The sequence below is a fragment of the Primulina huaijiensis genome, unplaced genomic scaffold (genome assembly GCF_012295235.1).
Source record: "Primulina huaijiensis isolate GDHJ02 unplaced genomic scaffold, ASM1229523v2 scaffold11261, whole genome shotgun sequence".
Classification (NCBI taxonomy): Eukaryota; Viridiplantae; Streptophyta; class Magnoliopsida; order Lamiales; family Gesneriaceae; genus Primulina; species Primulina huaijiensis.
This window is the reverse complement of record NW_027342308.1, coordinates 23,533-42,610: the sequence shown is the minus strand read 5'-3', so window position 1 is coordinate 42,610 and position 19,078 is coordinate 23,533. Positions and strand designations below refer to the sequence as shown.

General features: G+C 32.9%; 2 protein-coding genes across 3 annotated transcripts; both read right to left on the bottom strand.

The window, feature by feature from the left end:
* Window positions 1-1,249: 1,249 nt before the first annotated feature.
* LOC140965577 (uncharacterized) lies at window positions 1,250-5,319 on the bottom strand. Its single transcript, XM_073425671.1, has 5 exons — window positions 4,609-5,319; window positions 4,170-4,287; window positions 3,413-3,527; window positions 1,881-2,930; window positions 1,250-1,658 (listed from the first exon to the last, which is right to left on the bottom strand). Exons 1-5 carry the CDS (start codon window positions 4,769-4,771, stop codon window positions 1,416-1,418), a joined length of 1,689 nt encoding a protein of 562 aa, XP_073281772.1. The 5' UTR covers window positions 4,772-5,319; the 3' UTR covers window positions 1,250-1,415.
* A 621-nt stretch (window positions 5,320-5,940) lies between these two features.
* On the bottom strand, window positions 5,941-13,261 carry LOC140965576 (nuclear pore complex protein NUP88). 2 transcript variants are annotated; one of them, XM_073425669.1, is made up of 9 exons: window positions 12,854-13,261; window positions 12,464-12,615; window positions 11,376-11,498; window positions 10,750-10,894; window positions 10,181-10,242; window positions 9,614-9,830; window positions 8,572-9,486; window positions 8,106-8,355; window positions 5,941-6,738 (listed from the first exon to the last, which is right to left on the bottom strand). In XM_073425669.1, the coding sequence occupies exons 1-9, from the start codon at window positions 13,145-13,147 to the stop codon at window positions 6,473-6,475; spliced, it is 2,424 nt and encodes an 807-aa protein (XP_073281770.1). In that variant the 5' UTR covers window positions 13,148-13,261; the 3' UTR covers window positions 5,941-6,472. The 2 variants fall into 2 exon arrangements, with proteins under 2 accessions (XP_073281770.1, XP_073281771.1); XM_073425670.1 differs by having other exon boundaries at window positions 11,376-11,478; window positions 12,854-13,021.
* Window positions 13,262-19,078: the final 5,817 nt, after the last annotated feature.

Genomic DNA, 19,078 nt, shown 5'->3' with positions numbered 1-19,078 from the left:
CTTAATTATAACATATTATTTTTTATTAATTTCTTTGAACCAATAATTAATTGATATATAACATATTCAGTTTGAAATAGTTTTTCAATATTTATATTAATAAATAAATTTATTTATTTAAAAGTTAAATTATTTAATTCTTACATGTGTATATATGTGAGTTTGTATGCATGTTTGTAAATTTTTTAAAATACATCAATTGATTAATTTGTAACTTTGTTTTTGAATTGATAATATACATGTGAAAAGAATATTATTTAGTATTGTGTAGATATAATTTTGTATAAAATTATCATAGCTTACATATTAATTAAAAATGCTAAAAAGAATTTTAAAAAAATCATGGTTGTTGCGAGGCTGTTCAATTGTTAAAAATTAAGCGATATTTTTTTGATCATCTTTTATTATTATTGAATATTACATTAATTTTTATAAATCATAAATTAAAAATCACAAAATCAATTATAAAATTCAAAATTTCCTATGATATTAAAATAAAAAATTTTTAAATGAACAATCAGCCAAAAATGAAAATTTTGAAAAGGAAAGATGAAAATATATGTAAAGATACATTTCGAAAATTTGAGAGAGTGATAAAGATAGATAAGAGAAGAGAAGATAAGAAGAGAGGTTATGTGAAATGACAGAGAGAAATAAATAGTTTGTGTATAAGTTAGAAGTTTTAAAAATCCATTCAAATTTTTGGGTTGAACCAAATACAATTTTTGACAATTTATAGTCGTACCATAGGCTTTAATGTTTGTATGTTAATGAATTCCATGAAGTTATTAAAAGTCTATTGAAAATTTGAATACCTATAGACTTTTATATAGTTTTTAAAAGTCAATGTTAAATATCACTTCACTTTTCAAAACTTTATGAAAGTCTATTTTGAATACCACTAGAGTTCTATAAAGTATGTAAAAGTCTTAATTGAATACATATAGACTTTTAAAATCTACAAAAGTCATTAAAAGTCAATAAATCTCCTATATTGAATACACCCTCTTAGATACCAAGTAACAAAAGATTCATATTTTAAGTAAATACAATATTTAATACTTCTGCAATTTTCATCAATTGTGAATTTCAAATGTAACTAGTACCTTAGGATTGTAAAAGGATTTTTGAAAAATCTCATCAAACAATTCATAATATTTAGGTTTCCTAATATGGAATATTCCGAATTAATAGGCTGCAATGAAAATGAAAAACATAAATTTCTAGAAGTTAAACTATTGATCAGAATTTCAAAAGAAAAGGGTTAATAGTTAATACACTCCAGTTGCAGTAACACAGTCCTACAGATAATGCAAGATCTCAATCATTTAACACAGTTCCAGTTCCACACAAACAATCTGTCAGCATGTAACACAGTCCTACAGATAATGCAAGATCTCAATCATAGCCCACACTCACCATGGATAAAGATTACCCTTTCCACTGCTAACATCATCATATGGTTCGGTTCCGTCCACGCAAAGGGCATTATTGTTCACGCTCACTTCAGAACTAGCATTACTACTTGTAGCGAGAGGAGAATCTGAAACACTTGCCGTTCTGCCTCTGTTTGGACCAGATCTCACACTATACATGGAGCTTGCGGGGACGTTGGTGGTCAGAGGACGTAGATTACCAGGAATTGTTCGCCTTATGTCCTAATCAAAAGCAGAAACCAGAAGTTATTGTTCCAAAAAGGAAAAAAAGATTGCCCCGCCCTAAAATTGCTCTTGTCAATCATAATAAAAATCCACTGGTGAGATGCTTCAAAGATAAGCTGAAAAACAACCCTATACAAATAGAATGGTGATTGAAACCATGGTTATTAGGGCTAATATTATATGAATAGTGCAGGACAAAGATAAGACTAGTATAGATACCATATGTCTCATAGCCATATCTAAAGATTTCTTGGAGAGCATTCTTCCAAATCCTGCACTATCAGGTGAAGCAGACTTTCCAGATACAATGCTGCGGGGTGAGTGTTTGTCATCTTGCTTCGGAGGAATTAGTTTCCGCATATTTATTACCCTGTCAACCATTTTAGTCCCAATAAGAACAGGGCTCACGTTGTCATTAGCCTTAGTACGCAACCGATTTACAGCAGGCACAGGCACAGAACTTCCACTGTTATGAATTACACCATTAGGAGGCCGTCCTCTAGCTGGAGAACACGATTGACGTCTGATTCTTCCGTTTGAAACCGGTTCAATGGATGACGATCGAGAGCTTGGTGCTCCAGGTCTGCCTCTAGTGACTGATGGAGGCCTGTCGGACAGAGATGTCCTTAGATTCGGTGGGGCATCAAGGGAGAACCCAGGCATATCTGAAGGCTTCCATGGTTTTGGTCGTGTAACAGGAGAACTTGGCCGCATTGGTGCCAGATTTTTATCTGAAGTAGAGAAGGACTTGGAAACTGAAGGAGAAGAAATTACCGACCTAACAGAAATGACAGTCGAACTCGTCACGCTAGAACCTGTCATTGGCCTACGAGTTGGAGTTGCGGCCCTAGGAACAGAGTTGGATGCAGGTATAGAGGATCTTGTAGGTGTTGAAGATCTTATGGTAGACCTTGAAGTAGGGGTTATAGATCTTGGAGGCGCAACAAGTTTTGTTGAGGTTAAGGCAGGACGAGAAGTAGGTGTTGCAGATCTTGCAGGTTTTGATGTGGTTGATGTTATTTTAGATGATGAAGTTGAGGTTGTTTTAGTCGATGTGGCTAATGATGGTCTCGTTGATACTATCGAGGTGGATCTAGATTGCGAACTAACAGTTGGACGTCCTGTGGGAGTGGCAGGTCTTGATCCAGGACCCCCAGAAGAAGATGGTTGGCGGAGACCTCCAGTAGAGGTATTCAATCCAGAAGAGGAAGTTGGCTGTCTGGACGATAAATTGCTCCTTTCAGAAGACTCGGGCTGGGGATTTTCCAGCTTCAACCATGGGAAACAATTTGCATAACAAAATCAGTCTTTTTTAAAGATATATTGTAAAGTAAGTTCAAGTTCTTTTAAGATTATAGCAGATTAGCAATATTGATGTTTTCTTCCGTGTAGCAACGAGCTAAAGATTTCAACTATTACGAGGAAGAAGTCCATAGCACTCAAAAAATATTTATGTTAATTCATATCACTCAATTTTATCTTCTTAATAATTTAAAATATGAAAGAACTAGAAGTCAACAATACTTGTCAAAGTTCATGTTCATACATCTGATTCAATATTGACCTCTTCACAATTTAAACTCCAAAGATTTGAGCTAATTTATGCTAAATGAAAATGGAAAATAGGAGTTCTGTTAATTTCACAATTCCTGCCCGTACGTAAACTGGAATGATGTATATTCTATTCATCTAAACCAAAAAACCCACACAAAAAAAGGAAAGTAAGGCAAACATATATAATATAATCTTACTCTAGACTTCAGTGCGGTAGGATTAGCTTTTGGAGCTCCCAGCTGACTCATAATGGTTTTATGAGATTCCATTTCCAGCGAAGGAAAAAGAGGAGTACCAGGAGGCGTTAAAAGCCTGAGAACGTGATAAATTATTTTACAGTGTTGGGGAACGAGTGGTGATGAAATGAAAAAGAATTGGAAATTCCATTCAATTATTCTAAGGTAATGGAACCCAAGCCTATTAGTAAATTTGACAGAAGTACGATGTCTTATAATCAAGCATTGATCCAAGAGAATCAGTAAAACATACTCAAATGCACAATGTTGGTTGCCAAGATTGATCTCAAATATGCATCAGCTCGATATATGATTTTCCACTTTATACAGATTTTAATAATATCACTGTATCACATGACAGAACCATAGTAGAATAACATGCATATGATTGCAACTTGAAAAAAGAGGAAGAAGAAATTGTCGTGGAAGTGATGCATAACTGACAAATAAAATAATGCATAACTGATAAATAAAATATGCCAATTGCAAGTAGCAATCATTAATCTTTCAAAGGTAAATCATACAAGAAAACAAGATAAGTTGCTTAAGCTTTAACTGCAAAGAAACACTTCATAAAGCCAGTGAAAGATTTGTTTCAGCATGTTTTATACAAAATTTAAGTCTAGGCACAATCACATAACAAATTTCAAACATGTGCGGTACAAATCAATACAAGTCAGAATACATAAAGAAGCACCCAATTGATATTTACAATTACCATTCATAATCATTTTTATCATTGTCTGAATTGAGAAAATCATCCCTGCATGTCTTCCTCACAGGCGCAGCTGTAGCCGATGGTATATTAAATAATGGTGAACCACCAGATACCATTTCTGTAAAAAAGAATACAAATGAAAAACTTTTTAGGACTACTCATATAGAAAGCTCAAGTTCGATACAGTAATTAACTAATGCAATCCAGTCTTGAAACTGCATTCAGATCCACGAAAAAGATACCAAACCAGTGCTGTAATATATGATAGACGACACGTTAGGCATTTCCAGATTCTAATCAAACAATTATTAACTAACTTAATACGACCATTCCACACTCTATAATCAGTTCACAAGAAAATGAAAAAAAAAAAATTGAAGATTTTCAACACGTAAAATATAGCAAAAAAAATTGGTTTGATAATGAATTTCAGCAATACCCATTGAAGAATCCAACTCGTCGGAGTTCTGAAAAAGAAGACTATTCCTATCCTTATCTCGCTTCCGCATTTCACGAAACAATGCCAAATCCTCGTCTTTGTTATCTTTCATTCTCAGGCTTCCCATTTTCCCCCTCTCCGGCGCCCTAAAACTCCGATTCATCACAAAAAATAAAATAGAAAAGCCACACGAACGGTTAAAAACCCTAACGGCTCATCAACATTCTACCATCTCGAAACTCAGAAAACCCAGCTTTCTCGTTCATCCAAACAAAACGAATGATGTTACAGATCAAAATCCAAGCTTTACCCCCCTCAAACAACTAGGAAGAAAACCCAGCTGAAAGAGACCCGCATTTCAAATTCTTTGCTTAAAATACAATAACATCCACGGTTCTCCCCCACATATGGAGTTGCGAACACCTACAGAGAAGAAAAGTAAAGACACATTATGCATCCTTCCATACATTAATGCATTTGAATGCAGCAAGAAAAAAGGGGGGGAAATGGAGCAGAAACGTGAGATTTATAAGAGGGAATACAAAAATATAATGAATTCGGAGATGGGAGATGGTGGGTATGGTCGCAATTTCGAGGGAAAACGGGGGATATAACGGGAAATCAAAGGGGTTTATTCAATTTTTGTCGCCCTCCATGTCTTCTCTTTGAAGTTACGTTAGCCAATAATAATTGTTTCGGGGAAGCTGAGGAGCTTATAACTACGAGACTGCCCCTACCGGATAGGGTGTGTTTTGAACGTTTAGGTGATTATTGTACATTTACAATTTGCACCTGCAACTATTAATATTTTCATTTATGGCACTAAATAATTGCAAATTATTTATTTATGTACATAAAAGTGCGACTTTGAGTCAAGTCTTTTTCCAGAAGCTGACAGTCAGCTGAAGAGAGCAAAGTTCATTGTTTTTTTATGCTACTCGTTTCGCAGGAGTAAATCGTGTTTGTCCTGTAATTGGAAACAGAAAATATACATATTTTTTGAAGACGAAACATACTTTTTCAAAAATTGAATATTTGGTGGATCTGGCGCTCTCTCTCTCTCAGTTCAAATTCTCAGATTTTACTTTCGGATTTTCAAAACTTCAAAAATAAATGGAAAAAATGCAATAAATTCTCAGATCCCAGTGTTATTCTTAATAATTTTGGCCCTCTGTGAAATGTTAACGCGACAAAAACTGAAACGTTAGATTGGAGAGGGAAAGCAAGTGGCAAATGTCCCTTTCAACCCGTGGATAGATTTTGAAGTATATAAAAGAGTACTCTTTCCGTGTCAAGTTGAATTATACTGTTGAACTTGTAAAAAGGTTTGGGTAAAAGTGAAAAACACTGACCAACTGGGAAGCGTAAAAAAAATAGAAGCTTTTGATACAAAAGCATAAAAGGTGTTGAGATCATATGATCAAATGCTGCGTAGGGTAACATTCATATGCCACGAGAATTTCAATTACACTAAGAAGAGTTGGTTCATGGATAAGTTTCACACCTCATTACCTTGCGAGATTTTCGTCTGGATGCTCCTTCAATGATTGTACCGCTGACCTAGCAGGCTAGCACGCACACGCGACTTAAACTCAGATGAACCAATGTTGGATCTTAATCAATCGTCGCACCCCAAGGGTTGTTCAGCCATTTATAAATCAAGATAGCAACCATAAAAAATTGACCCCTTGATGTGGCAACCATCAAAATACTTCTTATGATGTTGCACGACCCAGCTGGCCGGCTCTGTAATTTAAATACCACATCAACCAAACTTACCTTTTCAAGTAAGCAAATAGACCGCCTTTTTTTTCCTTTCTTTGTTTCCAAAATATCGCAGTTACTAAACATTCTGTTGCTATCATCACTTGCTGATTCCTCTGCTACCTAATGCCGACTCAACAAGCTTAACCTTTTTGCCGTTCTCACTGTTTAGCAGTGAGAGTTTTTCAAGTGAAGATTTAAGTTGAGATAACTCGTTGTCTTGAATCCGAGACACCCTTCTTCCTGCAATCTGTTTTTGTCGATTCGAGGAATCAACCTGCTGATAATGTACGTGTCTTGTCAATCTCGCATTCAAAGATTCGATGGAAGAGTGCAAGGCATCCAACTCCACTCCATTAAACTTATCTACATAGAGAGTAAGCAAAACATAGGTTCAATTTTTATGAAGGATCAATCCCACAAAGCATTATTTCTTCAACGGTGCCATTAAAAGAAGAGAATCGATCACAGATAGAAATAAACTGCCAAAAAAAATTAAGCACTACATGTATGGTTAGATAGGGGGAAGAAAAGCACTTTGTTTTCGTCAGAGTATTTAATAGGTATGATTCTTAAGGGCGTGCATCACATCAGACGGCAAATACTCAACAATCCAACAGAAAGATGTAATGCATTTCGCTGCAACTTCATGTTTACATGCAATTGTCAAATTTAAGAAATATAACCCCAGTTCGAAAAATATTTATTTTCTTGATAAAAAAAAATCTAGATTCCTAACCAAGAAGCTTTTCTTTATTAAATTTCACTGTCAAGTGTCAACTTCCGCCTAAGAGCAACAGCCATTTAGCACTTATTAGATTGAACCACTGCAATGCAATAAACCTGTATCGGAATCATATCCTATTTATGTAGGTAAACACGTGTCTACTAAAAATATGTATTTCACAAAAATAGCTTTACACAAGATTCTGGCTCTTTGATATACATGACACAAGAAATTAGGGGAAATAAAACTAAGGTATTCAATGTTTAAATCTACTAGCAAATCCAATTGAAATTGATGACTTGCACATACGGAGTTTCAGTCTCCTGGAATAAAGACGCTATGGCCCTATTTGGTTGCTTCCCAAACTTTTGTGCACTCAACTCAACTCAAAATATCATAATAAAATATGTACATGCAAAATTCCACTAAATTTTGTTTCAAAGTTATCAATCAAATCATCATCTCAAATTTGAAAGTCAATTATTTGATACATAATTGCCACACATTCACATACTTGTTCCTGCACTTATTCAAACAAACACTGCTTAATTTCACCTTTTTTATACAAGATCAGACAACGCTTTACTACATAAAACAACAACTTTCAAAATTTATATCCAAACAACATTCCAAAAAACTTGTTTCTGCACACTTATTCAAACACAAACTGCTTTATTTCACCTTTTTTATACGAGATTAGACATCACTTTACCGCATAAAACAACTTCTTTCAAAATTTATATCCAAACAACATTCCAAAAACTATTTGTCAAGTTCTTTTTCATAACTTCTAAGTTGAATTGGGTCGAAAGTCCAACCCAATGACGCCGAGATATTTTCAGATGTCCATTCTCACAGTCTTTTCCGCAGCATATGCAGTTGCACCTCAATAAACTTTTGTAAAAAATAAGAAAAACTACAGATTATATTATTAAAGAGCTAATGCAATGCAGTATGAGAGAATTTCAGTGCAAATTGTAGAACAAAAAACAAAAACTCAGTTTACCAAGTTCTAGTTTAAAATCTCGTTCTGCTTTTGATAATGGCTTTTTCTGTAAACCTGGCAGACTCCTCAAGTTTTGTAAGCGCATCTCTAGGGAACTGTGAAGCTTAACTGCAGAGTCTATGTGATCCTCAATTTTCTCCTGTTTCTTTTCAACATCCAAGAGTTTCTGCTGCACTTCGCGTATACGAGAATGTTGATTATCAATTATTTTTTTCAAATGAGGCCCATGGTGCTGGAGTTCGAAGTATACCTTGAAACAATACAATATTGTCAGGCAGAACAAGAAGCTTTAGGTTTCAAAGAAAAAAAACAAGAGGCTTTACATTTAAAAAAGATATACAAATCAGTCACAGCCAAAGACATGCAGATATGAATACGCGTAATATACTAATATCTAATTTATAGAAAGCATGACTAGATTTTTAAACAAGGCATGGATATACGCACATATATAGTAAGATATTACCTTGTGTGCATACTCCACATAATTTTCATGAAAAAGCTTGAAATACTGATGAAGCATTGATCGTCCTTCAATAGAATCAGCAGTCACAGAGCGTAAATTTGGTGCGGATGAGGGTAATAGAACTACCTTAGGCCCAGTAAGGAGTTCTTTGCTGATTACTGTGAGAGTATCTGCATCTGTTGCCTCTTCCAGGGAAACAGTTTCCCTCTCACTATAAATAGCATGAGTAAGCAATTCATTCCAGGTCTCCATGTAAAGCACTACGCATTCATGAGATGAAGTAAGTCCCACAATCCATGAACCTCCAGATGAATCTGACAATGTCAAGAAACCATGAAGGGGCTCTGGTGAGGAGGATTCTCCGGGGCATGTGCTAAGAACAGAAAAGACAGATGGAGTTTTCATTTGTTTTTCCTTGCCACTGGTTTGACTAGTGAAAGGGAGAAAATGCAAGATTATCGAGTCTATCCCGCCATCATGAAGGCAAAATATTCTTTCTGGAACGAGAGGATCAGAAACCATCGAAATTAGAGAACCACCTTTATTAGGCAAAGCTAAATCCACAATAGCCAGACGGAGTAAAGGAGGTGGATAACCCAACCAAATAGTATCATTCGGAGGTTGATCAAGCTTCAGGATCGAGAGATTAGTGGGAGCAAGTTCACAAATCATAGCAGCACCAAACATCTGACCAAGTGAATCAACACAAACACGGGGTGCACTACCCATCTTCCAGACTGGCTGAATTTCATCAGCTAAAGCATCCAGTTGTAGTTGCCCGCCACTCCAAGCCGTCATAAGAATTGAATCTTTTCCGACTAAATTGTAAAGAAAACTGATTGCACGCCCTTCACACACTCCTTTCTGAATTACAGCATTTTCTGTCACCCCATGACACACTTTACGAAGAGGACCCTGCATCAACACATTGATACTAAGAAACATTACATTTTTCCATGGAAGGTATACATTGGTGGTGTCTATTGTGCCAGGCACAATTTTTCAAAAACTCAAGAGGCACACAGATACAAAAAGAAGATACCTGCAATAAAACAGATGCATCCATTAAAACAAAAGGCTGAGCTTTGACAGCGAATATATTTCCACCAACTCCTTCTTGGAGAGCTAATTCAGGAAATGTTGACTCCAGCCAAGAGATTGCCAGATTAGAATTATTAACAGCTTTTGAATTGGCAGATTTAAGCCCAAATGTACAAGCATCATTATGCATTTCCAATAGCGATTCCCATTTATACACACTGTCAAAAAAAATGGTTCAGGTATGAGCCTTCACAGCATGAGAATAATAGGAAGAAAAAAAAGGAGCAATGGAAAAAAATACAAAATCACCACAACCCAAATTAGCCTAATCAGTAAAATTTGACATGTCACTGCAATAGATCTTTCACTAGACTAAATTTTATTAAATATTTGGCAACACATAAACCGACCACCTTGATGGCGTGAACTTGCAATAATAGAATATTTTGCATTTAAACAAATAGCAAAGCCTCAAAAGGCAATAGTTTTTATAAAGTGCCCTTTTTCAGGCAAAGTTTGTTACCAGAAATGAAACTGACACCTCCTAAGAGGGGGTGAATGGAATTACCTTCCAAAAGGAACAATCGGGCAAATGATGTAAGTGGATCCATCAGTAAACAAGATAAAAATCTGCACAAGACCAGGACCACAAGTCATTTTTTACTGATTCTTCAAACATAACATAACCAAGTTCTCAAGAGGAGATAACAACCTATATGGCAAATTAAATTCAACCTGCTATTGAGGCACAAAAATAAGACAGCTCATTATGAAAATTGAGTAATGTAACAAGCAATAATCACTAGAAAGTGTCGAAATAGGCAGGCAAGCTCTCCCAACAAGTAATAGAACCTTCAGACAATCAGTTTTTCAAAAACCTAGCAATTAATGATATCAAGCAGGTGTGGAGAGCAAGCAATCATGAACATTTAAGCCTTCATCCCAAATAATTAGCATGTAGTCATGACCGTGGATATTGCTAAAAAAATCCCCACCCATTTTCTCCAATCTGATGTTATAAATGAAAAATATAACAAAGTTTACTACATGACATGCAAGCTTTGCACATTAACCATAAAGAGCAAAATAATTCTGCAGGCAACCATGCAAAACTAAAAAGCCAGAAGAATTTCTTACACTGAACTTGTCCCACAAATGATCCGCCCCAAAAGAGAAATCAACAGGACATATTGCTGCTGCATTTCCAGAAAGACCAAGTTCTCCAGGTTGCAAATAATATTCCTGTTCTGGTTGCCCAATTGCTGCAGACAAATCAAACATTCTGCAAAAAAAGAGTACATTTCATCATGATAGAGCACATTTTAAGTTTTATATCATGATAAACGACACTCAGATACCTTAAAAAGGATAGTATAATATTTTTACAAATATTCTTTATCGTACAGAAGAAAGATTATTCAGAAGATAATGATTAATAAAATAATTTCAAACGACCGCTTTTTCTTCTTTAGAAGCCATGGACATGCAAAGGAGGAAAGCCTTTTCCAACTATACTGATTCAGTGATTCCCAACATCCACAGTCCCTTGAATGCTATTTTTAAATAAAAATAAAAATGTAATCCATAAATCAGCTTTACTGATAAAACAAATCATCAAGAACAACAGCACAGTCTAACATTTCAAGGAACTGAGGTTGTGATAAATCAATTATCTGACAAAATGTACGACAATAAACATAGCTTATTTGCCAAATATTGTAGATCAGTAATATTGCAATAGATGTCAAAGAAGGAAGTGGCACCTGAAAACAGAATCCGAGGAAAGAACTCCCAAGTGAGTGTCACTGAAAGGGTGCCAAGAAATCTGAAGAATGCGTATGGAATTGTTGCTTCCAAAGTAAATTTCTGAACCAATAGAAACAGTCCTGTAAACCATTAGGGAAATGACAGTCATTTCATTCTTCTACAGCTCTCAAACCATTAAACATTTTCCCATCAAATACAATAAATTCATCAAGTAAAAGGTACATGTTTGTTTACGTACAAAAGAAGGAAGACGGAAAAATGAAATTCAGATTTTTATGAGCCATATACACAATGTCATTTCATTCTTCTACAGCTCTCAAACCATTAAACAATGTCTCATCAAATTCAATATATTCATCAAGTAAAAGGTACATGTTTGTTTACGTACAAAAGCAGGAAGACGGAAGAATGAATTCAGAATTCTATGAGCCATATACAGATGCCTAAGCAGAAGTCACCCAACTAAGATTTTCGTATATTAAAAACGGTGTGATGGACAGAAAATTGGAAGATATACGAGACATTTACAAATAGAATAGAGATTCAGTGGCCGAGGCTAAGCATCAAGCTCTCAAACAAGACACTACAAGTTGCAACCACGTTTGTGCATGTTTTCCAGAAATCTCATCATTCTACAGCCCACAACTACATTTCCATTCCACTTTCATATCTCATTATACAATCCTTATTTCCAACTCAACTTTAATCAATTCCAAAATTAGAACTATTGTTATATAATATAATATTATGAGATAATCTATTTTTTGAATTTTTTATATTCACGAGCAGAAAGGTAGATGTATATGCTATGCCATTAATAATTCATCATATTCTTTGTATGGCTGACATTAAAAATAAAAATCTCTACTTAACAAAACACACACACATGTATATAGCATATCTCAGATCAGTTTATGGAAATATTCCAAGAAATATTTTCACGGAACACGGAGATGAAACCATACACCCCATATGTTGGGGTGGAAATCTTAAAATCCGTACTCAGCAACGGATCTGAATGCATATAGAGCAAGCGGAATATTTTTAACCATCGGAACAGTAGAGTTTTTTTATTAAATTTTACCTACAGATGATAGTATTCTCTTCCCTTGATGCTCGCCCATAAAGGTATATAACCCGTAAGCCATCCTGCCCAGCAAGAAGCAATGCAGATCCATTTCTGTTTATGGAAATCTTACTGACATCAAAACAAACTGGGACATCTGCTTGCAACACCTGTAAGTGATTGAAACGATTATAAGCTTAGCACATAGACTTACCACGTTGGAAGAAAAAAAGACTGGAATGGGTATCACACTCAAGTTTATTCGATAAACTTCATAAAACCTCCCTGGAAAACCCGCAGTACCAAAGCTCACAGCACATGATGACAACATTTGCGCAAATAAACACATGTATTGCACAGGAATCCTGAAAGACATCATTATGAACGCGAAAACTCGCAGAAAAATACCTTAGACGGGAAACCGGCGGAGATGGAATCCGGGTCGGGATCACCCAATCGAATCGAGACCCAGTGCAGACATTTCTTGTGAGAGTCCCATACGTAGAGTCGAGAAGCTCCGTCCCATGCCATAAGATTCGTCGGCGTTCTGGCGGCGGAGGCCGCGGATATGGTGGCGGTTGAAAAGATCGGGTGGCTTTGAAGTGGAAGCCATTGGAGCTCAGCCTTTGGAGTTGAACCCGACGGCAGAGGGGAAACCGATTGGCGGTCTTCGGTTTCAGTTAACTCGTAGCTGAACCTCATGTTCACTCTGCCGACAACGTTCTTCACTGCCGCGAGGGAATCGGACAAATTGGAGAAGTCATACGACGTCGGCTTAGGGATTCGTTAAGTACATATCTCATTCAAATCGTGCGGAGTTGATTTTTATAAAACTATATTTAAAATTTGGTTACTCCTTGAAGCGATTTTTATAGTCATCGGGCTTTTTTGGGCTTTCTATTGAAATGTGGCCCAAATAATCACTCTCCACAGAGCAGACAGATTTGGGCCCATTATCAAAATAAAATAGGGCCTTTTAGTGGTAATCACAGGGCCAGACCCATTTAGTCCTCAGCTTTAGATTCGAATTCCTCATTCTAACACGTAAACAGATGTTTCTTTTAATTATTACTCTATATTATATCCAAAAATTAACCTGCTTTTGTTTTTCAAAAAAGTTCTAAAAAACCAAGCTTATGTTGCTTCATTTTTTATGTTGTCCGAACCAATCATTTTCAATTAACCTCCCAACATGTTATTTTCAACATCCGGACAAACTTTCTTTATCAAAATAACTTTTTTTGTACACATACCTCGATTCCATGATAAAATATAAATATTAGAATTCATTAAAATATAGAATCTTCTAGTGGGGAGAAGTCCGAACTAATCTATTTAAAAATCCGGAATTTATTCAATGTTATAACATACTCAAAATTGAACTTGGTGAGAAATATTCACATTTGAAATAAATAAATAAATGTACAAAAATAACGACATCCAAACATTTTGAGGATTTGAAACACAAGCACTACAAAAAGCTCAAGATTTTATATGCTTTCCAATAAATAAAAATTTATATTTAAATAGATGCTATAGAGTCCAAATCACCAGTTTTTAATATTTTCTCCTCTATTATTCGTAAAAACATGATGGCTAAGCTTGAATACGTTATGGTTTAGAGACTAAAAATGATAGGATCTTTATCAAAGGGGCTAAATGCTAATTTTCCACGTTCTTGCGTGTACCTAATTTTGTTGTGTTTTATCATAGCACCAAATGGAAAGGCCCACTCTTTATCAAATGGAGTATGAACTATGCAGCCCACATTTTATATAATTGGAAGTTGCGCTTGTTTTTTGTTCACTTAATTGCATTTAGGGAGTGTCGAAATCTGACACAATATGAAAATCCGACCCGGTTCGACCAAAAAAAAAAAAAAAAACATGTTAGGATTGGAAGTAATCGGGTTCTAGTTGGGTTCGGATTGACCCAAAAATTTAAAGTTTTTTTTTAAAAATTTTATATAATTAATTAATATTGCCTACATTTTTATATATTGTATGTTTCATCATTTAATATTTATTTTGTATATTTTTAATTTTTAAATAATTGTTTATTAGATTTAGTAAATATATTTTAAAATTTCTACAATTAGACTTTCAAATTTAAATCACATATGAGTGATTTGTTATTATGTGGTTAAATTAAAATATTATCGTTATTATTTAATTATTTTGGAAAAAAAATTAAAAAAATAAAAATCAAATTGAGTCATGCTGATCGTGTTCAAGTAAGATTCGGGTTGAACACATTTTTAACACTATTATACATCAACTTACATAAATTGACAGCCCTACTTGTATTAGGTAGCCATCATGGAGAGTCGATTTTTGTTTATACATTTATAAAAATAAATAAATAAATAAACACATTTTAATTTTCGGTAAATTTAAAAAAAATACATCTGTCAATGTTTCAATTAAAATTCAGTACCTAGTCATTATTTTTTAGAAATCAGTACCTGACAAAACTATACATTTAGTTTTAACTACCCATAAATCAAACTTTACATTTTTACCCTTTATTATTTAAATAAATATATTATTTTATCCAAAAAATTATATCATTTTTCTCCATTTAAAATATAATTTTAACAAAATATTGTTTCTCAATTATCATGAAATAAAAGTAAATACTTATTTTGACATACAAAATACATATTGTGGGGTTTCAGATACTTGATTTCGCTCTTTGAATACTCCAAATATATAAGAAAATATTATATTTTCGAGCATTCACCATAAATTCAGTCATTGTTGGTCCTTTCATGAAAAATGCATTAAGATGACTTATTCATGTCATTTTATTTTTTTTAACAAAAAAAAACATAGGTCGTCACTCAACATGAAATAAGATTAAGTATTTATTTTGACCAACAAAATACCTATTTTGGAGTTCTAAATGCTTGATTTTACTCTTTGAATACTCCAAATGTATAAGAAAATACTGGATCTTCAAGCTATCACAATAAATTCAATAACTGTTGGTATTTTCATTGAAAATGCATTAAGATGACTTATTCATGTCATCTAATTTTTGAAAAAACACAGTTTTTCACTCATTGTTGAATTAGAAAAATTAATTATTTTGATCGATAAAATACCTATTTTCGGGTTCCAAATATTTGATTTGGCTATTTGAATACTTCAAATGTGTAAGAAAATACTTAAGTTTCAAGTAATATTAAGTGACTTTTGATTGTGTCATTTGTGAAGTTAAAATGTGATGCTTAAATTGGTACGCAAAGTATCTAATTAGAGTATATAAATACATGATTTTACCCCGTAAATACTCATATCCAATTATTTGAGGATGCCAAAATATAATTTGAATTTAATATTAAGTGACACCGATGATGATATTCGTGAAGCAAAAATGTGATACTTAAATTAATACAAATAATAGTTCACAAACACTTTATTTTACCTTTTAAATACTCAAATTCGATTGAGTATGTCAAAATATATAATTTGAAGATGATATTGAATATTTTTTGATGATGAGATTTGTGAATAAAAAACGTGCTACCTAAATTGGTACAAATAGTACCTAATTTGATTTCACATATACTTGATTTTACCCTTTTAAGACTCAATTTTGATTATTTTGGGATATAAAAAATATAGTTTCAATTAATATTGAGTGACTTTTTATGTGTCATTTGTGAAGTTAAAATGTGATACCTAAATTAGTACAAAAAATATCTAATTCGAGTATATCAATACTTTATTTTACTCCCTAAATGACAAGTATTTTAATTTGAGTTTGCAAATACTTGATTTTGTAAATGAGATACTTACAATATGTATTAAAATACTGGATATTCGAATAATCAACGTAAGTTCACCAAATATTGGTATTTTTATGGAATATACATTTGGATGACATATTCATATCATTTAATAATTAAAAAAAATTCTCAACTAAGCATGAAAATTTTAAAGTACTTAGTTTTACTTGAGAAGTACCTAATTTGAGTTTGCAAATACTTGATTTCGTAAATGAGATACTCACAATATGTATTAAAATACTAGATATTCGAATAGACAACGTAAGTTCACCAAGTATTGATATTTCCATGGAATAAGCATTTGGATGACATATTCATATCATTTAATATTTTTTATGTAAAAGAAAAAAAATTCCCAACTAAGCATAAAAATTTAAAGTATTTGTTTTTATTTGAGAAGTACCTAATTTGATTTTGCAAATATTTAATTCGATACATGAGATACTCATAATATGTAATAGAATACTGAATACTCGAATATGCAACGTAAGATCACCAAGTGTTTATCTTTCCTTGGAAGATGCTTTTGGATGACATATTCATCTTATTTAATATTTTTTTTGTAAAAAAAAAATTATCAACTAAGTATTGAAATTTTAAAATACTTATTTTTACGTGATAAGTATCTAATGTGATACCTAAATTAATACAAATAATGCCTAATACGAGTCCACAAATACTTGATTTTACCATTTAAATACTCAAATTCGATTATTTGATGGTGTCAAAATATATAATTTGAAGTCAATATTGAGTTGCCTTTGATGATAAGATCCGTGAAATAAAAATGTGATACCTAAATTATTACAAGTATTATATAATTAGATTCCACTGATAATTGATTTTACCATTTGAAAACTCAAATTTGATAATAAGTATAATGAAAGAATATTGATGCATATAATGAATGATTACCATGATGAATAATGAACTATGTTTATTTATTTAAATGATATGAATAAGTATCCTAATGAATTTTTCATGGAAAGATTGCATATTCGAATATCCAGTATTTTAATGCATATTGTGAGTATCTCATTTACGAAATCAAGTATTTGCGAACTCAAATTAGGTACTTCTCAAGTAAAACTAAGTACTTTAAAATTTTCATGCTTATTTGAGAATTTTTTTACCACAAAAATATTAAATAAGATGAATATGTAATCCATGCTTAGTGATCGAACAAAACTTTCATTGTAAAATTCTTAGTAAAAATTAATAATATTCAAGCTCGAAATAATCGCAAGTGCACGATATCAAGTAATAATATAGTCATGGACTTTCAATAATCACAAGTGCACGATGTCAAAATGTTCCATGCTTAGTGATTGAGCAAAACTTTCATTGTCTAAGGACTTAATTTCTCAATTATTATTCTCAATTATTCAATTTTTCGCAGCGATACTTCAGATGATTGTTCACTACTACGATTATTAAATAAAAACTCAATGAAATGATTCAAGGATTAAATTATGAAATAAATAGGCTAGAATGATTGATTAAAGTTCAATGAGAAATGAATTTGTTGGGAATCTCGGTTCATCTACCCCTCGCTAATCTAGTTAATTCATTCGACAATTATCTATGCTTTCGACGAGATTTCATATCTAATTGAACACTTCCTCTCAAGTTATGTCAAACTAATTCAACTTAGTGAAGTAATTAAATCTATTTAATTATTCATCAATTGTGAATTGCATGTCGTTTTATTAAATCTCAGAGCTTTCGACCTATTGGATTATGACTATCGACGTGTATCCGACTTTATATTTCTCTGTAAATTGTAAATCCACGGATTATGCTACTCGTTCCTATCACAGGCTATTCTCTCGAAGAACATCGTCCGAAAATCTTCAAATCTTCGCTCTAAGCTTTTTTTCTATTTCAAAGCTTTGTGGCTGCTGAAAAGTCCTTGAACATGTAATCCAAATGCATCATGGATGGAAACGCGAGCACTTGGTGAACTTACGTTACATATTCGAATATCCAGTATTTTAAGACTCGTTATGAGTATCTCATTTACCAAATCAAGTATTTTAAAATTGAAATTAGGTATTTCGCAAATAAAACTAAGTATTTGAAAATTTTCAATGCTTAGTTACGATTTTTTTTAACAATAAAAAAAATAATTAAATGAAATGAACATGTCATCCAAATGCATCTTAGATGGGAATGCGAGCACTTGGTGAACTTAAATTGCATATTCGAATATCAAGTATTTTAATACCCATTCTGAGTATCTCATTTACTAAATCAAATATTTTAAAATTGAAATTAGGTATTTCGCAAGTAAAACTAAGTATTTGAAAAAGTTCAATGATTAGTTACGGATTTGTTTTTTTTTTTAAATAAAAAAATAATTAAATGAAATGAACATGTCATCCAAATGTATCTTGGATGGAAATACGAGCACTTGGTGAACTTACGTTGCATATTCGAATATCCAGTATTTTAATACCCATTATGAGTATCTCATTTACCAAATCAAGTATTTTAAAATTGAAATTAGGTATTTCACAAGTAAAACTAAGTAATTCAAAAAGTTCAATGCTTAGTTTCGAATTTGTTTTTTTTTTAAAAAAAAATTAAAAAATATTTAAATGAGATGTACATGTCATCTAAATGCATGTTGCATAGAAATGTGAGCACTTGATGGAATTACATTGTCTACTAGAATATTCAGTATTTTATTAACTTTTATGAGTATCTCAATTACCAAATCAAGTATTTAAAATTGAAATTAGGTATTTCGCAAATAAAAGTAAGTATTTCAAAATGTTCAATGCTTAGTTGNAGATGCATTTGGATTACATGTTCATTTCATTTAATTATTTTTTTTA